Raw genomic sequence first — 25,128 nt, 5'->3', positions numbered from 1 at the left:
TGCCTCATTTTTTATTGCGTTAGGAGGTGTCAGATTAGCTCACTAACCAGAGTTCAAGTGGTACAAATAGTGGATTTTTGTTTGTTTTATTTTAAAATTACAGTCAGTTGCCAGCTAATTCTCAAAAGAAATCAAGATCTGGCAACAATTTGCCAGAGCTGAGTAGTACCTACCCCCTTTTAGTTTGCCACTAGCCCCTTTACCTCTCCTATGCTTGCTTGTATGTTGCTTACTTATATCACGCACCTTGCCTCTGTAGGCATTTGATTCTGTGATCCATGCTTTAAAAGTGTCACCAAAGTAAGTTATTACAATCCAGGTTTTTAAGAGACATCTAAGTTGTTTCTCAGAGATTCAGTTTAAGATTGACAAGAGCACCCAAACGGGCCTGACTTTGGGCACAGGGAAACGTCTTAATCATTGGGCCATAGGTGTTTTGCTGGGATTCACGTGACGTTGTCATTGTTGTTGACCTAGAAATCAGTTAGCAGTATGTCCTGCTACCTGGCTGGGTTACTCTGTCTGCTGTCCAGTAGTGAGCCTAAGGAATCTGAAGGTATCACTTCTGTTTCGTAATGAAATTTGTACCTGTGGGTATTGAGGCCTACCTACAGAGCTCTGGGACAGAGCTCTTTCCTCAGCATCCTGTTGCAGCCAAGCTTGGTGAAAAGTGAGAAGTTATACTGCCTAAGCGTGTGAACTGAAAAGCTTCAGGCTGTGTTTTAGTAAAGTCTGAATGCCACCCACCAAACCAGTTGGTTAGAATAAGCTTTTCTGGTCTCATGTAGTTTTCCTTGTCCCCAGGCTTCTTGATAGTTATGTGGAATCTCTGGCAGAGTGAGAACCTTATTTGCCAAGATTTGGGAATCATCTGCCTGGATTTTGTGTGCTGTCCCTGCCTGAATCTCTTGTGTCCATGTTTCCATGGTGGTTTTTCCTTCGAGGATGATGATTTTCTTTCCGACTCTGATACATGGCTCTACAAGGCTGGATAGTATATGAGTACATTTTTTTCTTGCCTTTAATCAAGAGTCCAGCAAAGTAAACATGGGCCAAAAAAGGAGCACAGCTTCACTGTGGGAAATCCAGGTCAGGTGGCCGTAGCACAGAGCTTTCACATGCTCAACTTATTATATTTGCTTGAAGGCTTTTTTTAAAAGTGTGGTATGCAGGTGGCATTTTCTTCAGACCCATCCTTTGTCTTGCTTTTCAGTGCCCCTTGCATAATTTGTGTACTCCAGCTGCTGCTGCTGCTACCACTGCTGCCACCACCGTGCAGAAGAAAGCTGTGATGTGTGGGTGATACACATCTAATGCCTCCACCTTCCCCTCACCCCCCTGCCCCCACCCATGAACATAACTATAGATGAGAGCATGGTTTTAGAAGGCCTGCTTCCTTAGGCAGGATGTCTTGCCTTGTATTAGAGTGAGTTCCAATTCCTAGAGTTGTATCATGATCCTTCAGGTTGGCACTTCCAGAGCTAGTGCCACTATGAAGCTCAAAATAGCTTTTGACCTGATTTCCTCTGGGTAGCCTAAGCATTGACTTAATTTACAATGATAGAGAAGAATTGAGTCTCTCTGCTAATAGGTAAATGTTTTGTCCATGATAACTCAGTTATTGCATTGCCCCATAATTATATCGTCAAAGCAGAGAAAGTTAGCTTAATTTTTTGGCCTCATGAATACAGAGATTTTATATCTGTGAGGTGGGTACCATGTATTTTTTCGGGGTTGCTGTGGGCATTTTATTAACTTCATGTCGCTGATGTGGCCCTTTACTTTTGTAAAGTAGCTTACAATATGTACCCCGTGTCATTCTCCTCCACCCTGGCAACTCTTTGAAAATATTCTTCTGTCAACTGAGATTTGGCAGCATGTGATGACAGGAGTTCATAAGAGCCTCTTTCTACAGGAAGAGGCTACAGATTGGCTCTCTTTTTCTCAGGCCATAAGAAACAGCTTGGTGAGATTACTTTCAAAGAAAGTCAGAACTGGGACTGGGTTTTTTCGGATATTGATCCTATGAGTTTGCTGTGAGGAACAGCCTCTAACAGACAAGGTCTGGGGCCACCTGCCTGGATCACTGTTGGACTCTCGGGCTGATGTCTGTCTTTGTCTCTTTGTGGTTAGCAGTGAGTGGAAGTTTCTCAAAGTACATTGGCCCTAACTACAAACCCTTAACGCCCCATATGACCTCGGTCACCAAACCACTTCAGGGCTTTATTTTTATCCTAGCAGTTTTGTTTCAAGATGTGAGGTTGGTTTCTTTCCTCTAGCAGAGCAGAGTTCTCTAGGGGGAAGAAACAGAGTGCCAGGGTGCAGTTGAGGCTGGTTAGACACCAAAACCACACTCTTCGTCTTTCTGGGCTTGAGACGTGATATAAGCCATGCTGCAAACACCAGCTTCCACACGGTGAAGAAACCTCGTCAGATACTCGCTTCATTTATTTTTTGTGTTTGTTTTATTTATGTTTTTAGACAACTAAAATGTGGAGGAAGAGGAGGTGTACCTTCCCATTCTGCTTCAACCAGAAATCTAATTCTAAGAATGAATACTTTCATAAAATCCAGTTATTTCCCAGCTTAAGGTTTTTCATCTTCCCCAAGAGTGTTGATGAGAACTCTCACAACTCACCAGGTCTCAGGAAACCGGATTACCAACATATCCTGTTCGCGTGCATGTGTGTATTCTGTGTTACCCACAGGCCACTTTCCACCCCACGTGACCTTTAGTTACCATCCGGAAAGTCAGGACCCAGATACCAGTCAGATTTTCCAGGCTTTGGTTTGGTTTAGACATTTTAGAAAATGTTAAGAGTAGTAATTCTAAAGAGACTTTCTGAGTGGCACGCATAGTGAATAGGCAGTTACATACCCTCAAGGGAGAGGGAAAGGCTGGCCCTGTGCTCTTTTCAGTAACATGTTTGAAAACGAACATTCACAAGAAAACTTGCTACTGAAATGCACAGGGGAGGGGAGGAGAGAACTGTTTAATTGATTAGAAGTCAAATACATGCCTTAGTTCTTAGGTTTTAAGACTAAATTCTGAAGCTCTTGTTGCATTCTTTAAAATTGTAATGTTCATTATTGGAGTTGTTTATAACACACGGCATCAAATTTTATTTTAGTCAGCATCTCTCAATATAAGTGGACTGTAATGAGTCAGGTAGTGCTCTGAACAGGGGGAGATACAAGACTGCCAGTGGCCTGCAAGCTAAGAAGCGTTTATTACCTTTTTATGTAAGGAGTTGTTTAAAAAGAAGAACGTGTGACAGAGAGACGTATGTGGCCTGTAAGGCCTAAACTATTTACTGCCGGACCCTTTACAGAAAAAGTTGGCCCACCACTGCCCCAGAAGCTGGGCGGGTAAAGGCAGTTAACCCAGAGGTCCTTTAGGACATTGATTGTTAATGAGGGTGTTATTGCCTTTTGGGGGCACAGTTCATTTTTCTGGCCTGTCACCATAGGATGTTTAGCATTCCTGGCCCCGTCCACTAGATGCCAGTAGTTGGCCCCCACGATTTTCCAAGGACTCCCTGGGAGGGGTGGAACTGTTTTGGTTGAGAACCAGTGATTTAGAGCCTACTGAGATTAAAAAAACACCTTGTTAAGGTTTCTTCCTTCATTTCCTCTCGGTCAGAGAAACAGACCTAGAATTTGGCCCTTCATGGCATAGGGATCAACCACAGTGAGAGAGAATTCCAGTCACTGGGGGAATAGGGAGAATTTTCAGTGTAGAATAAAAAGGTTGTAAGGAGGCCATTTAATGAGTGTGTCTGTTGCTTGTTCACCCTTCAAGACTTGTTCAGGTTGATGTATGATTTATGAAAGGTTTGTTTTGATGTTGGCCATGCTTTGGAAAGCATGTTCCTCTCTATGTGAGAGGAAGAGTGGCCATCTTTGGCCTTAATGTCCAGATGATTTTGAGATCTGTGGGAATCCGTATGGTGTACTTGAGAGACTTGTTCAAAGCCAATGTAAAGACGTAGTTTTGGCATCTCCTGAATAACCTGATATCCAGACTTAAGCCAGAACTCTGGGGTTAGAGAATTTTCCAGCCTGGGAGAGTCGACTGAGAAAAGTCCTCCTTTGGCTCCTTACCAAGTTAGACAAGGGAGCAATCAGCTGCTGAGTTCCAGCCAACTGGAATGTATGTGCGGGTGTACTATAAATCGTCCCTTAGGATCCAGCTCCTAGTCTGTGAAGAGCCTTCCAAATAAGAATGAGACCCTTACACAGGATCCATGTTCAATCTGCAGCTGCTATAGGAAGGGACAGAGTAGTGAGGCGACGTTACTAGTAGTGAGTGGGAGCAGCTCACTTTGTATATAACATATTGTCTGTTGTGTGGGGTAAGAGACTGCACTGACCTTTTTGTTTTCCCCATGTTACCTTTCTCACCAATTTCCTATGTTTTTTTAAGTTTCTGACCATACTCGTGGGGAGACGTATCTGTAGTTCTGTTATTTGCAATCCCTATCTACTCTTTAAGGTCCCGGGATTTCATCTGTCTACTCTGTTTTCACTGTCTTGGGTGTGATGTTTGGGCTAAGGTAGAGAATATGAAATAGTTGTCTTCTTGGCTTGTGATCTTACCCCAGTCGGTAGACCCTTTGTTTGGCTCCAGGGGGAAACTCAGGTTATTCCCCTCCTGGAAGCCTTTCACTTTACTCATAAATATTTAATATTGAAGTTACTGCTCAGTTTTATTTTCCCAAGTATTAGTATATAGACTCCCTAGACCAGAAGGAACTTAAAATACTATCGAGATGCTTTCTGATGCTCAAGTCCCTGTAAAATGTATTTATCACACATTTTTATTATTAAGAGCTTCAGTGATTTTTCCAGTTGTCTATCTTCTGTCTACCGATTCAAAATTTATTGAGTGTCTGCTCTGGGAATCACTAGGCATCTCTCCTCCTTTTGCTCTTTCCATGTCATTCATTCCTAGAACATGTACCTAGGTGACATGTTGGTCCGTGGTAGTATTGCTTTGACTGAATTGTACTTTGGTGTAAGGTCATCAGCCTATATTAAGACAAATAATAAAAGAGGCCTAGGGAATCATTGCTGTTTGCATTACTTGGTATCTTCTTTGTGGAAACCCACGGGAGAAATTTTTGCTTTTAGTATCAGAGATAGTTGTACTGTGTGAGGGTTTTTTGTGTGTTTTTTTTAAACCTCATGCACATTTACGAATTTGTTATTCAGAATAATTCTCTATTTTAATTGTTCCAGAGGTTAGAGCTGAACTTGTAACTGGCTTTAGTAAGTGTCAGGTATTTCTGGCATGCATTTTGTGTCGTGTCCTTACTGCTCCTGACCTCTAATCTTTTTCTTGATGGCTCCTCTTTCTTTTTTGTATTCTGTCTTGCAGTACAGTATATACCTTTATATGTGGACTTAAATAATTGGCTTCACAGTTTTATATGGACATTTTTCTCTTTTCTCTTACTTATCCAGTTGTGAAACCCCTTTCTCAGGTCAGCTAGTCATCTCTGAGGGGATCAGGGTTTTTCCTGTCCCCATTCAGGTCATTTCCATAAATATTTAGTGAATAGCTTTGTATGCTGGTCATTATTCTAGGCACTGCACCTAGAAAGGTAAATGATATTGGTCCTTCCTTCAAAGATACAGTGTAGTAAGAAAAATGGATACGTAAGTAAATACTTGTAATGAAATGTTACATGTTATAATAGAAATATGTATACTGTATAGGGGTAATACAGAGGAGAAAGAAATTAACTCATGATGAACAGGGAAAGCTACCTAGAAAGGTGATCTGTCCTTAATTTTGAAGGATGAAAGAAGTTCTTTAGGGAGATGTGGGTAGCAGACTTTTCTGGCAGAAGGAACAGCATGGATTAAAACACGGTGTGGTTAGAAACTGAGTGGTTGCTTCTGAGATTCCTAGCCAGGAGTCTGTCATTAGAACATCTTAGGCCACAGTACAGATGTCCACACCAATGCTGTCTAATCAGTCAGCTGGAACTGAAGATTCATCACAAAGTGGATACTTCTGGGCTTTTGATTTGGCCCAAGCTTAGAAGTGAATCCTTCAAATAGTTCTTCTTTGCTTTATTTTATGCATTAGCAAAGGTTGAGTCATCCTACAGTCATGCCTTCCATCATTCTGGGAAGCTTTCTGAGCCAAGCCTAGCTTGGCTTGGGAATAAGTTATGCACTGTGTTGTAACTGTTGGCAATAAGTCCTGTTCTTGCTCTTCACACGCACAGTAGGACTGCAACTACTGAAGCATATGGAAAAGAGGAGTTGGAATAATACCTTTGTGGATTTGCATTTTTCTGGGGTGTTTCTTGGTAAAGATACGGAAGTCTTATTTTGTCTAATGAGATTTTGAGCTGACTTGTGCCACAAATCTCTGAGATGCTAGGCCCTAATTTGTAAGGCAAAGGAATTTCTTTGGCATATTTTCTTTTAGACTTCCGGACAGATCTGTAAAGCAGTATGGCTTTTAAAATACTTTGAAGTGATACATATCAAAAGGTTGGATAAGACACTAGTAGATGCCCTTGGTGCCCCCTGAGAAGCTGTCCCTTGTGGCTGATGCAGACTTGGAGTCAGATCTTCTGGGTCATATTCCTAAATTTCTTTTTATTTCTGCCAACACATTTCTTAGTCTCTTTCCTTGTTTCTACATCTGTAAAATAGGATCTAATTTACACCATCAGGAGATCTGGTATTTAACACCAGCATAGCTTTCTGCACCTAGATGGAGCCACAGCCTTTTAGCACAGTCACCTTCATTTTTTACCACCTCAGAGTTAGAATCTTGACGGGGGTTAGGACATATAGGGCAAAGGATACTGGCATGAAATAAAGGCTTTTTGTGGAACAGCAGCAGAGGTTGTGGTAATTTGAAGAAAACTTTATTACAGTATAATATACATACAGGAAAGTGCATGTATCAAAGCCATACAGGTTGATCAATTGTCACAAACTAAGCAAACTCTGTAACCCAGTGTAATTAGTTTCTATTTATTTGTTTGTTTGTTTTTGGCTGTGTTGGGTCTTCATTGCCACACGCGGGCTTTCTCTAGTTGTGGCGAGTGGGGGCTACTCTGCGTTGCAGTGTGCGGACTTCTCATCGCAGTGGCTTCTCTGGCTGCGGAGCACGGGCTCAAGGTGCGCGGACTTCAGTAGTTGCGGCACGTGGGCTCAGTAGGTGTGGCTCGGGGGCTCTAGAGCACAGGCTCAGTAGTTGTGGCGCACAGGCTTAGTTGCTCCATGGCATATGGGATCTTCCCGGACCAGGGATCAAACCCGTGTCCCCTGCATTGGCAGGTGGATTCTTAACCACTGCGCCACCAGGGAAGTCCCGGCGTAATTGGTGTTTGACTCGTCATTTTCGTGCTTCTCTTTCAACTCTAAACTCACATTTTCCCTATACATTTCATAGTAACAGTGAGAGGGATAAAGCACTGTAAATAAGTTAGGAAGAAGTTAATGTTCATGATTTACCTGCTTTCTGGTGTGCCTAAGATTGATTTTCATTGTTGAGAGAGGATAAGGAAAATGAAGAGGAGAATTGGATCAAAGACAAGGAATTTGAAGGTGTTTGCCATGCCTTTTGAACTAGATATTTTGAGTCTGGGAACCAGCACAAAAAGGATATGACTGACAGAAAACTAGATGGAAGCAGGCCTTCCTCCAGTCACAGTGAAACTGAGTCTCTCACCAAAAGTGCTGTGGTTTTTGGCCTTAATGTTGAACTCTGGCTGTTGGGGGAAAAGTGACATCATGGCCAGCCTGCTCCTTGGCGATGCTTGGGTCCAGCTGGGATGTGGGATCCTACAAGTTCTGCGTTGCATGTTTATAGCCTTGTCTGTGGTGTCCAGGTAAATGCCAGGCTGTGTCAGCTCATGTTGTCGTCTATGTGTAATCCATTTTTATTCCAACCATTTTCTTCCCTTTCTACTGCTAGCTGCCAGTGAGGTAGAGGTGCCTCTGTTGATAAAGAACAGATACAGAAGTTCACATCCAAACCTGAATAACCATTTTTAACTTGAAACACTTTTCCTAGGAGTTGATGCTCCAGAATCCTTCCCTTATTTGGTGCCTTGCTTAAATCTGAAGCTCACATGAGGTTGTCAGAGCGCCCTGTAATGCTGGTTATTTGCTTTTTGGTGCCCACAGCAGAGTGGTTTGTGAAACCTTCTTTGTGACCACATCTTTCTTAAACTGAAGCTTCGTTCTTCTCTGGGTTCTTAGATTAGTTCTTACTCCTCCCTTTCCTGAGATATTCAGGGGTTTTCCTGTGTTGTGGTAGGTGGGTAGGCAGGAGGGTATGTTTTCTCATATTTTTTCTGGACCATGCACAGTCCCTTGATGATAGTGTGTAAATGCACATATATTCTTTGATTCTTGAAGAACTACTTCCTTATTAAACAGGCAGATTGTGGATTTATCTAGAAAAATATTAGGGTTTTTATTTTACTAGTTTTATTACTGCTATTTTACTGATATGGAGAACAAGCTTTTATTCACTTTTCCCACTTTTCTTTCTTCTCTCTTCTGGCTGGCATTATCCTAGGGTACAGTTGTTAAGTGCTTCCACCAGCTTTCATGGTATGATCTGGACTGGAAGTATCTACTTCCCTTAATCTGCAAGAGTTCTCGGTTGGTTTGGCCCAGTGGTCTTTCAGTGAATGATAGCTGGAGCCATTGGTGGGTTTTTGCTTGGGGTTGCTTTAGCTTTTGGCCTTTATAAACATCCTCAGTGTGATTCTTGGTTCTGCCAAAAAAGTTGCCCCTTTTAAAGGTGGAAGATTAAGAGCTCAGACTCTGGAACCAGACTTGGGCTGGTCACTTAACCTCTCTGTGCTCAGTTTTCTCATCTGTAACATAGAAATAATAGTAGTACTTACCTCACAGGATTGTTGTGAGGTTAAATGGGCTAATAGTCATAAAGTGCTTAGAAATGTGCCTTACACAGAGAAGGTGCTGGAGAAGTTTTGACTGTTACTAAGGTGGTTGAGTATGACACACTTGTTTTGCTCAGCTGGGAAACCTTGAGCTCTCGGTGTCTGAGTTGTGTCTTAGTAGGTTGGGGTACTTTTAACTCCTAAAGCACAGAGCCAGCTCTGTAAATTCAACCTGTCCTTAGTTGGGAGCTGCCCCCAAGCTTCTGAAAGGTGCAGTCCAATAGTTAAAATCAGGTGTGAGGCCACACTTCCACACTATGTGGATTATATATCTGGGCAGAAGAGTAGAATAGGTTCTTCCAATCCTTTGCTCCCATTGGCTGAGCCTTATTTGTGCTTCAGGATGTGTCTTTTGCTCCGATCATATGGCAAAGCCAGAAATTGTAAAAGTATGGGTATTATAATCTTTGGAGCAAACTCATATCCATCCATCTCTTAAGTCAGCTGTCCCTCACTATTGATAATTCCTGTGTCCTGGTATATAGAAATGAATCATTCACTAAAGGACATCAGCCTAGAGCTGTGCTGACCGGTGTGGTAGCCACTAGCTATATGGGGCTATTTAATTAAAATGAAATAAAATTAAAAGTTCAGTTCCTCAGTCACCATAGCCACCTTTCAAACACTCATTACTCACCTGTGGCTGATGGCTACTCTATTGGTCAGTGAAGATAAGGAACATTTCCATCATCATGGAAAAATTTTATGGACAGAGCTCATATAAAGACAGATGTGTGTATATAATAAAGATGTACCATGATACCCGGTATCACAGAGGCATGTGAAATAGTCTCTGAGTCTGGAGGATAAGGTGTCAAGCTCAGCCTGGAGGTAGAGGGTTGGGAAGAGGGTCTTAAGCAAGGAAAAGAAGGGCTTTATTCGATATAAAAAGGAGTGCATGAGAAGGCATTAGACGGAGATTGGCCATAGTAGCAGGAAGAACATGGTGAATTTAGGGCATCACAAATAATTGTTTGTTGCTGAAGGGTAGGCTGTATCAGCAAGAGTGGAGGCAGGAGGAGCAGCCAAAGACCAGACTAGAAAGGCTATTTGTTCATCAAGTATTTATAGGTTACCCTCTATGAGTCTGCTGGCTGTGGTGAATGAAATCCACAAAGTCCTTCCTGTCATGGTGTGTGTGTAAAAATTGGTGATAAGTGCTATAAAAACAGTGTAAATTAGAGCAGTCGTTCTCAAACTTTGGTACAGTACTATCATCTGGGAAGCTTTTAAAAATCATGATGCCCAGGTTTCACCTCCACGCCAATTAAATCAATATCTGGAGATAGAAGTCAGGCATCCGTATTTTTAAAAGATTCATAGGCAATTCCTACGAATCGTAAATGTTGGGAACCACTGGGCTAGAGAGAAAATATCGCCCCCCCACGCCCCCTGAGTGGGAATGTGCTTAGCATATTCAAGTATCAGGAAGCCGCAGGAGTGGAGAATGATTATTACGCAGGACTCTTGTCGGCCATTGTAAGGACTTCGGCTTGTATTCTGATGTTAGCTGTGGTCTCTTCTTGTCCAGTCTCTTGAGCTGGAATGTAACAGATGGAGCTGCTATTACTCAGGATCAAAATCCTTAAATCCCGATAGTACTCTGTTTTCTCTTCTTTTCCTTTTAAATTTTTATTTATTTATTTAAAATAAATTTATTTATTTATTTATTTATGGCTGCATTGGGTCTTCGTTGCTGCTCACAGGCTTTCTCTAGTTGAGGCGAGTGGGGGCTACTCTTCATTGCGGTGCACGGGCTTCTCATTGTGGTGGCTTCTCTTGTTGCGGAGCACGGGCTCTAGGTGCACAGGCTTCAGTAGTTGTGGCTCGTGGGCTCTAGAGCGCAGGCTCAGTAGTTATGGCGCATGGGCTTAGTTGCTCCGCGGCATGTGGGATCTTCCCGGACCAGGGATCGAACCTGTGTCCCCTGCATTGGCAGGTGGATTCTTGACCACTGTGCCATCAGGGAAGTCCTCGGCATTGACTTTTAAAGGGAGAGCTGATGAGATCTGCTGGAGGGCTGCAGTCATGGGGTGGGAGAGAAAGAGGACTTGAGGATGACTCCATAGTCTGAGAAACTGAATAAGCTGAACTGCTGTTACCTCGATGGGATAGTCTGTGGAAGGGGCAGGTGGAGGGTGGCAGTCATATCAGGAGCTTAGTTCTGGGCATGCGGAGACACTTATGGGACATCAAATAGATGTCAAGCAGGCAGTCTGATATATATGAATGTAGATTTCAGGGGAGGAGTCCAAGCTTGGGAGGATGACATAGACGGCTTGACAAAGGTCTGGGTCCCCTCATGCTCCTCTGTAGGCAAAGGTTTTCTGCAGTAGGGGCAGAATTTGAAAGTTGCTTCAACACCTTTGCCACAGTCTGGACAGGAGATCATGCTTTATGGGGTCACGGTCTGGTCCTCAGACCCACTGGGCTGGAAACTCCATCTTAACTGTGTCCTTCTCACTTGCCCTGCGAAAACTTCCGCTTGGGCGGAAGGCGCTGCGCGCGCATCCTCTCCCTCGCGGGAGGACTCTCTTTTCTTTTTTTAAAATGTTATTTATTTATTTTTGTCTGCATCGGGTCTTCATTGCTGCGCGCGGGCTTTCTCTAGTTGCGGTGAGCGGGGGCTACTCTTCGTGGCTTCTCTTGTTACAGAGCACAGGCTCTAGGCGTGCGGGCTTCAGTAGTTGTGGCTTGTGGGCTCTAGAGTGCAGGCCCAGTAGTTGTGGCGCATGGGCTTAGTTGCTCCGCGGCATGTGGGATCTTCCCGGACCAGGGCTCGAACCTGTGTCCCCTGCATTGGCAGGCGGATTCTTAACCACTGTGCCTCCAGGGAAGCCCCTCAAATCTATATATTTTAATAGATTCTTCAACAGTCTCTTACTGAATATGTATTAATTACCAGACACTATGCTAGGCTGTTTAAAAATATTATTGAAAGAAAATAAGATAAGAATATCCAAATTATCTCTAAAAATGAAATCAGTGTTTCACTTAGTTTGAGTAAGACTTCTGTGTGATTTTAAAGACTTCTGCTTGGTTCTGGGCCACTGCTGGTCTCTGTAAATTGAGTTACTTAGAACTAGAACCATTGGGAGTTAGGGACAAGGGATCATGATTGATTGAGTGTGGAATGATGGTTTTCTTTGTCTTCCCTCTTTTCTCTGTCTCTATTGCCAATGGATGATTGCAGCAGCTTCTTAACTGGTCTCCTGGCCTGTAAACATTTTACTCCGCACTCCCCCCTGCCAACCAAAAAAAAAAAAAAACAACTAAAATTTCTAGACAGTTGTCAGAATGCCCTTTTAAAAATGGAGGTTTGCTCATGTCACTTCCCTGCTCAAAACCCTTCAGTGGCTTTGATTAGGATCAAACTCTTTAACAAGGACGTCTACAACTTGGCCCAGCCTATTTCTTTAGCCTCCCTCTTGCAGAATCACTCACCTGGCCATGCCAGTCTACAACGTGCTACTCTTGGGACCATCACACATGCTGTGTCCCCTATGCTTATGACACATAGGCATGACATGACTCTTTACCTCTTTTCCTCTGAGATCTCTGATGCTCCTGCTGTGGAAATACACAGCATCCCATCCTTCGCCAATCATGGTACTTTATAATTGTGTCAACCACAGAGGAGGCATTATCTCTGCCTTGTTCATAGTTCATGCACAGTGTCATGTCCCTAGAAGATGGCAAGTAAGTTTTTGTTGAATGAATACATGAATGGGTGGACACAGTGTGAAAAGGACCTCACCATCATCAGCGCTCTGTTGATCCATTCATTTAAAAGATGGTTTGAGCTTGTGTATGTGCCTTTGGAAAACTATTTTCTGGTGCCCAACTCTTCACCAAGTGGGAGCTTCAGCCCTGTCCTCTTCTCTCCCACTTTGTGCAGTTGCAAAGGTGTCCCAGCGCCCCCATTTTTTTGGGTTGATGGGCATGAGAGTTCCCAGGCTCTGAGAGAGATGAGTCAGAAAGAAGAGTCATTCAGAAAGTAACTCAGTCAGAGCAACAGTGTCGCCCTTTGGCTGAACTTTCTCTCTTTCCCTGTATACCTTGAGATGCTAAGCTGGTGGCACTTCTGAGCTGTAGATTGTCAGACCACACAGCACAGGGATTCATAAGCCTTAGTCTGACACTTTCCCTTGATTAGGGATGTTTTGGGAAAAGTTCTGGGGCCCTCTGGCCTAAGTGAAATATTGATTCGGCTTGGGTGTGTTGTGTTTCCACCCCATAGTGGCTTCCAAGGTGGAAACCTTGAGAGCCCCATTTATATTTCTCTGTAGCCTTTGGGGCATTTGAGGTCAAAAGCTTTGAGAGCAGCAGTCTTTTGGCATTTGGTGTATTTTGTGCTAACGTAGAATAGGATGGTGTTTGCCCAGAAGCTGGTAAGAAAGATTAGATTTAGTTAGAACTGTTCATTTGTGGGCTTTTAGAATTGGAAGGAACACTGTGGATTGGTGATTCCCCTGAGGTGATAGGTGGGAGGGTAGGTGTCAGAACATCCAGAGAGGTGGGGCTTGCTATTAAACAGCCTATGAGAATCATTGCTGTTTCCAGTATGTGTGTGGTAGCCCTGAAGTGTTATGCAGGTACAAACATTTTTTTGAGACCCCAGTGTTATAGATGAGATTAGGGATCAGCAAACTTTTTCTGTAAAGGGCCAGATAGTATTTTAGGCTTTTGGGCGTACTCTCAGCTACAGCTGCTCAGCTCTGCCTTTGTAGGGGGAAAGCAGCCACAGACAATATGAAACAAACAAGTGTGGCTGTGTTTCAATAGAACTCTATTTGTGGACCCTGACATTTAAATTTCATATAGTTTTCATGCGTCATGAAAAATTCCTTCAATTTTTTTCAACTGTTAAAAAATGTGAGAGCCATTCTTAGCTCATGGGCCATACTAAAAAACACTTCGGCCATAATTTGCTGACGCGTGATCTAGCCCAGGGATTCCCAAATCTAGCTGTCTTTCAGAATTACCTGGAGACCTTTTAAAGATGCTGATTCGCAGTCCCCTTCTCCCCTCCCTGAGGATTCTGATTCTGAAGGACTGGGGAATCTATATTTTTTGCAGACGCTCTTCTTGTGATGCGTACACACTCAGGGTTATAGAATCACTGATATTGATCTCACCCTGCCTTCTTGTTTTATAGTTGAAGAAACAGCCTTAGAAAGTTGACATGATTTGTCGATAGTTATATAGCAAATAAATGGCATAACCAAAATTTGAACCCAGGTCTTGAACCCAGATCAGTGGTCTTTGTTCATACTATTCTGTACTACTCCCTCCCCCACAGTAAACAAATGAGCGATAAATACAGAGTAGTCACAAATTCGTGGTTCTTTCTTTTCTTTAGACCTAGTGCCAGTTTTCCTCCTGAGAGCCAGCCCGGTACTCTAAGCTCAGCTGTCCCTCTGCTTGCTGGCTGGGTTTTCCGGAGCTGACTGCTGATTTGACATTTAGCCCAATTTCCCTCCAGTTTGCTGGCTTTAAGTAGGAGAGATAATGAAGTAATAGCAAGTAAATTGCTTTAATGTAAGACTTTGTTGAGGCAGCACTAAGCTGCAGTGTGAGAGTGAGAGCTGTTGTTTCAAGGGGTGCATTGGTTTTAAGAGGCACGTTTTACACTTGAATTCACATGGCTCAGATCCAGCCACCTAAGTAGGACAGCTCTACATGGGACTTGGGCTTAATTAGAGCTAATTGAGCTGTCATCCTGCCCAGAACAGTTCAGGGGTGAAGAAACTGAAGGTGAAGAGTAATCACCATACCTGCTCTACCTCAGCCTCAGTGTGGCTCTTTGGGATTCGAAGATGGATTTTTGTGATTTGCTGTCTCCCTACAAGGCATTTGAGTCTTGCTACTTGACTTGCCTATACATTTTTATTTATCTATATCCTGGAAAGAGGAATACTGAAAGTTCTAATGAGCAGTTTTTATTCCTGCTATATGATTATTTTACTGCTGACTTACCGGTAGGCTTCCACGTTTTGTGTGCCGTGCCCTCCTTCCTCACTTTCTCTATCATCTCCTTAGATCTCCCTGCCACAGACATTTCCTGGCTGAGGGATAGTGGCAGTAAGGGAAGCACAGTGCCTCCTGGCACCTTCATAGTCAGAAGGCCTTGTCTTAGGTTTTGGAACGTAAATGGGGAGTTGGCAAGTTGGTATGTTATTTATCTTTTATTCTTGGGCTACAAGTTCTTTGGCTTTGGGGACCCTGTCTTATTGGTCTGCTCTTGATTGTGCCTGTCAGGGGAGCACAGGGATGAACGTGGGCAGCTTCACCTCTGTGCTCACATTCTTTTCCACCTGTGATCTCAGTGCTTTAGGGAGATGATAACTGGGCTTTGATGGCAGGCTCTGCAAGTCCTGGACGTTTTCTAACAGGTACCATTGAAATTTGGTCTTCACCTATGTTGTCTCATATCTAAGGGGATAGAGCCCCCCCCCTTTTAAAACACAACAAGGTTTTTTTTTTGAGTACTTGGTATATAAAAGTAGAGACATCCCAGATGAATAAATTAGAGAATGATAGTTTATGTTCCCCAAAACACTTTAAAGACGCATGCTGGAATTCCTCTTAATACTGAGGAATTCCTCTTAATTCCTCCTACTGTCCTTAAAGTGATTCACTTTTCAGAAATTCAGTTTTCCACACAACTTTCTAGAAGCAGGAACAACTATTAAGAATTAAAATTGGGCATATTTCAGAATCCTCTCCTCTGGTGATGTCTTGCTGCCTCTGAGGAGCTTCTTTCTCCTTCCTTGCTACACAGTTCATAAAGCACTTAGGCAGTTCTGAGTGGTAATAACCGGGGCTTGCATAAGACATTTATTCCTCAAAATGCTTTAATTTGTATTACTTCGTTTTATCCTTTCAGCTCTGAGTTAGGTACCGTCAGTGGTAGAAATTCCATTTTACAGTTGAGGAACAACCCAAACCACTTTACTCATAACCCCATAGTTAATGGAAGGACAGACTTTGTTGTGAGTGTCCAGAGACCTACCCATCCAACTATTGCCATTAGTGTCACTTTGGGTCCTTGCTTTTAGATGGTACAAAAGGCTCAAGAGTCCATTGTGAGTTGGTTATGGACTTAAACCAGAGAGCCAGGAGCCCTTTAATAATTCTAACACTGTCTCTTAGGGCTACACCCAAGAAGCATTTTTCGTTTCTGGTGAACAGTATGTAATTGCACGAGGAAGATCTGGAGACAGATAGTCTCACCATACGCGGAAAAACAGCTCTTTCTCTACCTGAGTGAGACCATCTGAGTGTATTGTTAAGAATCAAAAAGCTCCAAACAGGGACTTCCCTGGTGGCGCAGTGGTTGAGAATCTGCCTGCCAATGCAGGGGACACGGGTTCGAGCCTTGGTCTGGGAAGATCCCATGTGCCGCGGAGCAACTGGGCCCGTGAGCCACAATTACTGAGCCTGCGCGTCTGGAGCCTGTGCTCCGCAACAAGAGAGTCTGCGATGGTGAGAGGCCCGCGCACTGCGATGAAGAGTGGCCCCCGCTTGCCACAACTAGAGAAAGCCCTCGCACAGAAACGAAGACGCAACACAGCCATAAAAAAAATAAATAAATAAAATTAAAAAAAAAAAAGAGAAAAGAAAATGCTCCCTATTTCACTTACAAAATTAATTAAAAAAAAAAAAAAAAAAAAAGCTCCAAACATGAAGCCAATCCATGGTGATGTGTTGGAGAGGGAGGAAGCTCAGACTAAGACCTTCCTTTTGTGGACTTGGTATCAGTTAAGTTTTCCAAAAGCTCTGCCTCAGCACTTGCTGACTTCATGTTATTAATTTACGATGGTGCTTAGTCCCATTTTGACCAACGTGTAACAAATCTACCTCCTCAGTATAACATGCTTTACCACTCTCTAGAATGTATCTACATTTTAGCTCCTTTCCTACTCAAAATGTTGGTGACAGATAAAGAGAAACTATATTTAGGGTAACAGGTACTTTCAGACTAAAAATAAAGCAGTGGTTCTCATTAACCAAGGTCAGAGAGAATGTGTGTATAGTTTGACAAAGTGTGCTAAGATTCCCTTCACTAAAACTCATTGAAAAACAATGCATTGAAATCCACTTTCTACTAGATATAGTTAAAATATGATAATGGCAGGTATGAAGTCAGGTAATTAAGTAGGCTTCATCTACTACCCTAAGAGAAGGATCTTTGGGAAGTATAGCTAGAACTCCAGCATTAAAAAACCTCATGGTGGGGCTTCCCTGGTGGCGCAGTGGTTGAGAATCTGCCTGCCAATGCAGGGGACACGCGTTCGAGCCCTGGTCTGGGAAGATCCCACATGCCGCGGAGCAACTAGGCCCGTGAGCCACAACTACTGAGCCTGCGCGTCTGGAGCCTGTGCTCCGCAACAAGAGAGGCCGCGATAGTGAGAGGCCCGCGCACCGCGATGAAGAGTGGCCCCCGCTTGCTGCAACTGGAGAAAGCCCTCGCACAGAGACGAAGACCCAACACAGCCAAAAATAAATAGATAAAATAAAGAATTATTAAAAAAAAAAAAAAAGTAAAGAAAAACCTCATGGTGCACTCATTTTGTTCCAGGAGGTATTGTGGGTTACACACTATGTTTCCTACCTAATGGGTAAGGAAAACTTAAAGGTAAAACTGAACTGCTCTTTTTAGTTGCTCTTATTCCCTCACTGGCCCTTCATGAATAAGCTCACCTGTTCTCTTCCTGAGATAGATGGCAGTTTAAGGGGAGGAGAACTGTTTTGGAATCGGAAGACCTGGGTTCAAGTTCTGTCATTCACTGGTTTAAGTTGCTTGAATTTCTGAGCTATCTTGCGGCTTGGGGGATAGAAATTGGCTTGAACGAGATGGGTTATTAATATCGTTCTGTTTCTACCAAAGTATCCTGTATGTATAAATATAACTAGTTATGAATGAGTTAACCAGTGTATGATTGGCAGCTGGAAAAAGGGACAGTTGAGTTAAAACAAGAATAGAGAGAGAATATATATTTTTACTTTTTTATTTTTTATTTTTTTAATTTTATTATTATTTTTTTAAATAAATTAGTGGTGCTTGATTTTTTAAAATAAATTTAATTAATTAATTTTATTTTTGGCTGCATTGGGTCTTCATTGCTGCGTGTGGGCTTTCTCTAGTTGTGGCGAGTGGGGGCTACTCCTCCCTGCAGTGTGCGGGCTTCCCATTGTGACGGCCTCTCCCGTTGTGGAGCACAGGCTCCAGGCACGCAGGCCTCAGTAGTTGTGGCTCGCAGGCTTAGTTGCGCCATGGCATGTGGGATCTTCCCAGACCAGGGCTCAAACCCGTGTCTCCTGCATTGGCAGGCGGACTCTCAACCACTGTGCCACCAGAGAAGCCCTACCTTTTTATTTTGAAATAATTTTATACCCATAGAAAAGTTGCAAGAATAATACAGAGAACTCCTGTAGATCCTTCACCCGGATTCTCCAGTTGTTAACATTTTACCACTCACTCAACCATTCGTTGGGAGAGAATGTTCAGCTGACACTTGAGTGTTTACAAATGCCCAGCATGTGCTTTTAGTTGCCTTATCTCATGCACCAGTCCCTTAATGTATAGGTACTGTTATCTCCACTGCGTAGAAAGAAAAACTTTGGGAGGTTAGATCAGTTGCCTGAGACCCCACAGCAGGTAAGTGGCAGAGGTTTGAGGGGTAAGTTTTTCACCACCTTCCTTTGCATTCTAGCCCAGGCCTTGCCACTAACAGTGGCAGCGCCCTCGGCCATTTATTTTGTGGCAGGTCCTCATCTTTCCCTTCTGTTCATGGAACCCAGTGTCCCCTGCCCTGACTCACCTCACGGTAGAGACAGGTTACGTTCCATGAAGTATCCTTTTTAACTACAGAAATCAGAGTTTGGTCTAGTATTGCTGATTAAATGTAATTTGTTTAAGCAAATATAAAGACTGAAGATTTTTGCAGTTTGTGGTTGAAGTCATTGGGGAGGGGAGAATGCCCTCCTTTCCTCACACCCAGCTTCCTTGTGAAATTGGTGGAACTGCCACAGTTTGATTGTTTTTCTGTTTTGCAAGGGTATAAACCAGAAGAGTATTTTCCTCTTGGGCAGAGCATCCAGGGTGCTGGACTGTTCCTTGCCCTAACCATCACCTTGAGATCAAAATTCTTGATCCCTCTTCCCTGTCTGGCTACAGGGAAGCCTGAGCATGTTGCTTCCAGGAGACCAGGGAAGATGACAGGGTTTGGGCTTTAGATTGTTTCCACTTTCTTTGGAGTTGAATTTTTTTCCCTGCCTTGTTTTGCTTAGAGGAATATCTCCCCTAAATTTTGATAGAAGTAGATTTTCTAGAACCTTGAACTGAATTTGAAAATTTGGTAGCTTATGTCTGTGAGCCAGATGTGGCTGGCAAACGTGTGCTTTTGGCTTGCCTAATGTTTAAATTTTTTTTCTTTAGTAGCCAACACTTAAAAGCCAGAGGATTTCACATAACCCCAGCTTTCAGTTTTTCTTTCAAAGAAAAGAAAAAAAAAAAGGAAAGGTTTGAACTTTTTTTTTTTAATTATTTATTTATTTATTTATGGCTGTGTTGGGTCTTCGTTTCTTTTTTTTTTTTTAAGAAATTCAGGTTCTTTTTATTTATTTATTTATTTATTTATGACTGTGTTGAGTCTTCGTTTCTGTGCGAGGGCTTTCTCTAGTTGCGGCAAGTGGGGACCACTCTTCATCGCGGTGCGCGGGCCTCTGACCATCGCGGCCTCTCTTGTTGCGGAGCACAGGCTCCAGAAGCGCAGGCTCAGTAATTGTGGCTCACGGGCCCAGTTGCTCCGTGGCACGTGGGATCTTCCCAGACCAGGGCTCGAACCCGCGTCCCCTGCATCAGCAGGCAGATTCTCAACCACTGCGCCACCAGGGAAGCCTGGGTCTTCGTTTCTGTGCGTGGGCTTTCTCTAGTTGTGGCAAGTGGGGGCCACTCTTCATCACGGTGCGTGGGCCTCTCACTGTCGCGGCCTCTCTTGTTGCAGAGCACAAGCTCCAGACGCGCAGGCTCATTAGTTGTGGCTCATGGGCCCAGTTGCTCTGCGGCATGTGGGATCTTCCCAGACCAGGGCTCGAACCCGTGTCCCCTGCATTGGCAGGCAGATTCTCAACCACTGCGCCACCAGGGAAGCCCCTGCACTTTTATTTTAAAAGCTGGAGGAGTACAATTTGATAAGCTAGTTAGTGGTGGATTACCTTACCCTTGGTTACCAAAGAAGAGTTCTGTTTTTTGGGTAGGTAGAAAAACAGCTCGTAAGAAAGAGAAGGGGCTTATCCAAGATCATCGTCATCCCTGTCCTGTACTTGTCAGTGTTTCATTTCCGTCATTATGGGGACAGAGTGACTTCTAGATGGCAGAGGGTGACAGCCATCTACCCAGCTTACTTGGGATTCAGTGCTTCGCTCCCTGCACTCAGACACTACTGCCAGCAGGGGTTGCTGTCCGTTCACCGAGCCTGCTGTCATCTTGGCTCAGCTGAGCAGCAGCTGTTGGGCATGGGCCCTGGGTCTGTGTGAGAGCTTGGGCATGTTCATTTGGTTCCCATCCCTAGTGCCCACCCCTTAGACCCTGGCCAGGTTATTGTGTCACTAGGGACTCTGTTCAGTAACAGGAAACTGGGGAAAGTTTAATTGTTTTCTCCTCTCTTTTTTTCCCATGCAGCTGAACAAAAGGTTCATCCTCAGTTTTCTCCATGCCCATGGGAAGCTGTTTACCCGGATTGGGTAAGTGTGCAGGATGTTTATTTTATTTTCCTACATTACAAGTCATTTTGGAATTTAATATTGTTAGCAACTAGACTGTGTTTGTAACTGAGGGCACAGGGTGTGAATTCTTAGGGGCCTCCACCTTCTCTCCTCTTCCCTTCACTCACTCTCCTACTGTGCTCATGAAGTTTGGGAAATATTACTCTCCATCCCTCTGGCTCCCCTTTCCCTACCTTTACTAAAGCCCCCTTTTAACCACAATCTTTTCCCAGCCCCCACCCCTAATCGCTCTGGGTTTCTCTTTCCTCTGCCTTCCGGCTTAGCCCCTAGTGAGCTCCGCAAGGAAGTCATGCTTAGTCCCTGGGTGCAGCTGCCAGGGGTCCTCCTTGGGGGAAGATACTATCCACTAATTTTCCCTTAAAGAGAAGGGAAAATTAGTGGACAGTAATTTCTTTCCTCCAACATTTTCTCTTCCTTCGAACCATACCCCTTCCTCCTGTGCTCAGTTTCCTGCACCATATTGCTGACCTCAGTAAATGCTAAGACTTCTCTATGGTTTTCACCATTCACCACGGATTTCCATATAAATCTCAGGGAAGGTGGTGTGGGTGAGACCCTGTTACTTAATCCATTAAGTCTCTGGGAAGAGATCAGGTTTTGAGTATCCCTTTGGTGGATCCGAGTTTCTCCTCACTGTGTAAAGCTGGTGCCCCTGTGCTGAGTGCCTCGTTATTCCAGGAGAGGAACGGGTGGCAGTGCCCTCAGGTCGTCTCTGCATTTTGATATTTTCTGAGTTGGAGGTTTTATTGTGAACTACCCTTTGGGGTGATTTGCTTTGGATTATAGTTCCCCCAGTTGTTGTCAGTGTTTGCCTTTCACTTTCTTTTTTTTTTTTAAGATTTTAATTAATTTATTTTTTTGGCTGTGTTGGGTCTTTGTTGCTGCGTGCGGGCTTTCTCTAGCTGTGGTCAGCGGGAGCTACTCTTTGTTGCAGTGCGCGGGCTTCTCATTGCAGTGGCTTCTCTTGTTGCAAAGCACAGGCTCTAAGCATGCGGGTTTCAGTAGTTGTGGCGCTTGGGCTCAGTAATCGTGGCTCGTAGGCTCTAGAGTGCAGGCTCAATAGTTGTGGCGCATAGGCTTAGTTGCTCCGCGGCACGTGGGATCTTCCCGGACCAGGGCTCGAACCCATGTACCCTGTATTGGCAGGCAGATTCTTAACCACTGCGCCACCAGGGAAGCCCCTCCCTTTCACTTTCTGTCATAACCTTGTAAGTGTATCTGTAATGCTCTAGAAGGTTTCCTTAGTGGGAGAAGCTGAAAAGCTTTGTCCTGCTTGAAGAAACACTGTTTGTGGATGGTGAACTAGAAACTGTGCCTTTTACATATTCATTTGTCATCAGCCTGGGCAAGAGTGACAGGGATGGCTATAGTCTTGATTTTGAAATGACTTGGGAAACTTGGAGTAGTGCCAATAGATGCATCTCTACTAGCAGAAATAAGTGTGAAGTGATTTACTCAGCAAGGTAAACTAGGTGCATCAGTAGCAACCCCTCACCCCACCCCCATGTCAGCTCTACTCTGGCAGGAGTTTTTGCTTAAGACTGTTGTATCCCTAGTGCCTGGCATGTAGTAGGTGCTCAGTAAATATTTGTTGTAGGAATAAGTGAATTATTACAAGAAATGGGTAGATTGTGAAAGACTGGAGAGAAGGATCTAGTATTCTATGGGTCATAGTAGGCCAGTCAGTAGTGAGTAATGTAAAGTTGCAGTTTCAGGGTGGGTGCAGTTTCAGGATTATTATCTTATAATAATAAGATATTATTTCATAAAATAGCACATCATATCAGAAATACCACTGTACTGCACTTAAAGTAGGTGCTATGGTTCCTTATCTCTTTATTTCTTTTAAAATTCTCATTTAAAAAATCTTTTTTTCCCTTACTACCTTTCTAGTCAGTATTTTCTCCTTTTTTCCTTTTCCTGTGTTTGTTCTTTAACTTTTTATGTACCCCATGTTTGCTCTAAGTCAGGATTTCTCAACCTCTGTACTGTTAATATTTTGAACCTTATAGTTCTTTGTCGTAGGGGCTGTCCTGTGTAGGATGTTTAACAGCATCCCAGGCTTCTACCCACTATATGCCAGTAGCATTCCTTCTCCTCACCCCCAGTTATGACAATTAAAAATGTCTCTAGACATTGCCAAATGTTCCCCGCAGTGCAAAATTGCTCCTCGTTGAGAACCACTGCCCTAGGTATTTCTTAGCTCTGTTAGAGACTCTTGGGACTAAAAAAGTTATAGATCTTGGTCCAAAGTATACGAATGTTTAGGAGATATATATATACACACATACATATATATATATACATATATATATATATATACACACACACACACACATATATATATATTTTTTAAATCAGGTTAAGCATTAGTTAGAACCTTATTTTTTCCCCTTTTTAAAACTCTCATATTTAGATATTTTGAAGGACGTTTGAGAAAGGATCACAATAATGATTAAAAAGCTAGAAATTGATTTCTGAGAGGACAAATTAATCTTTAAAAAATTAAGGTAAAAAAAGTTTTATTTAGAGACAGCTGTTGGGGGTACCCTAACTGTGTTTAAATATTAGGGTCATAACCAAATAGTTTTGATTTCTGTTGGATGACAGCAAGAGAAAAATAGGCTTATGTTGCAGCTGGAGAGGTTTGGGTTAGGTGTAAGAAGATTTCACCGAGGGAAGATGTTCAGGAGTTTTCTTCTTTGGAAGCCTTTGCAAGCGAATAGATTATCTCATTTGTCAGAGGTGGTTTGCTGTGGTCCAGATTATTTTTCAAGATCTCTTCCATTCCTGCATATAACATATTCTGTTGGCAAAAAGATAAGGCCAGTCTAGTTGCACCTTCATGAACAGTGAGTCGTAGTAGTGTTCACATGAGGAAAATGTATGTAAATTCTAGGCACCCCAGCCCCTCGGTGAGTATTCCTCTTGTGCTCTCCTAGAGGTAAAAAGAGAACTGAGCCCCATATTTATTCTGGAAGGCAGAAACAGCAATAATTTTTCTATTGGAAAAAAAAAAAGTATAGAAGTCTGTAAGACTAGAAAAGCAATGAGCCTGAGCCACACACAACAACATGGACTGCTGCCTAATTACCAAGAAGATGTGAAATGTGGGAGGCGTTGAAAACGAATTAAGAGTGAGGAGATTGTAATGGCGAGCAGCTGAAGACACATCCACTGTCCCGCCTGCCTGCTGAGAAAAGCCCCCCGTGGCTCTCCCAGTCTTCGTCTTGTCCGTGCCCCGCGTTCTCCGTTGCATCCGTGTACGCTTGAGGGCCTAATGTGTGCAACGCTAGTCTCCTTCCTCTCAGCAACCAGCGAAAAAGAGGTGCGGAGTGTTAGATGGAATCAAGTGCCAAAAAGAGTTTGTTTTTCTCCGCTGACTAGTTCTAAGACCTCGAGAGGGAACAAGTCAGAGCCTCTGTGGGCTCTGGTTTCCTTATCAGTAGTTTAAATAGATGATCTCCAAGGTCTGTTCCAGTCCTTATGTTCTGTAGCACTATGATTTTTTTCCCCTTCATTGTTACTCTGTCATACGGCTCAGTTGTTTTGTTTTGTTTTGTTTTTTGCTACTGGTTCGCTCCTATCTTGTTCAATTTTTAAAAATTAAGACATTAAGAAAAGTTAGGGAGCCTGATTCTTTTCTGCAGAGAATGTTGTCTGGCCCAGCTGTGTTCCCCAGCATCTGAGAGGTTGGGTCCTGCCCCGTTAGTCACTGTCTGAGTCACTCCCGGGTCTAGGTCCCAGTATTGTCTGAAAGACTGGTTTCTTGAAACTGCCATTCAAATGAGACAAGGTATCTCTAGAGATCACTTCAGAAAGCAGTCACTTTAGCCAGTGAAACTCGTATCCTGAAAGTGATCGTACCTTCTGCAGCTTTAAAGGATAGGGCCGGAATCCTCTCAGGCTCAGGAAGGGGAATAGGTCAGGGGTGCCGTGTGGCTCCTGACAGACACTGGCTTTCCCCGGGAGAGGCAGATCAGACCTGTGCTCAGACTCCTCTGAGAGAGGTCGGGAAGCCGGCAGCCTGCAGACTTTTGATTTGTGACAAACAGAATAATTTTGCTTCCCATTATAGCCTAGGTTGAAGTTACCACTTTAGTTTTTACTTGCTTGCCGAGTCATGCTATTTGCACAGCTTCAAGATCTCTTGGAATTCAAAGGCTCATGTTTATTTTGGACTCTGAATTGTTAAAAATATAATGTTTGTGTCTTGATTTTTTTAAAATTATAAATGTATTATATACAAAAGCCAGAAGTATTCATTGTAGGGGAAATCTTTTTACTATATACAATGCTTATTGTAAAATATTTAGAAAACCCAGCAAAAAGAAGAAATAAAAAATTATCCTTATTCTCACTATCCAGAGATAACTATCTACCACTA

The 25,128-nt window shown here is 43.2% G+C and overlaps 1 protein-coding gene across 3 annotated transcripts in view; it reads left to right on the top strand.

Moving 5' to 3' along the window:
* The window catches only part of SMG6 (SMG6 nonsense mediated mRNA decay factor), a 236,513-nt gene that overhangs the window by 30,734 nt on the left and 180,651 nt on the right, over positions 1 to 25,128 (top strand). For all 3 annotated transcript variants that reach the window (XM_059909059.1, XM_059909061.1, XM_059909060.1), the window contains exon 9: positions 20,638 to 20,699. In XM_059909059.1, the coding sequence (XP_059765042.1) occupies positions 20,638 to 20,699 (62 nt within the window). The remainder of the gene's footprint in view (positions 1 to 20,637; positions 20,700 to 25,128) is intronic.

The sequence above is a fragment of the Balaenoptera ricei genome, chromosome 20 (assembly GCF_028023285.1).
Source record: "Balaenoptera ricei isolate mBalRic1 chromosome 20, mBalRic1.hap2, whole genome shotgun sequence".
Taxonomy (NCBI): domain Eukaryota; kingdom Metazoa; phylum Chordata; class Mammalia; order Artiodactyla; family Balaenopteridae; genus Balaenoptera; species Balaenoptera ricei.
The sequence above is the reverse complement of the archived record's forward strand: the minus strand, read 5'-3'. Positions and strand labels throughout refer to the sequence as shown.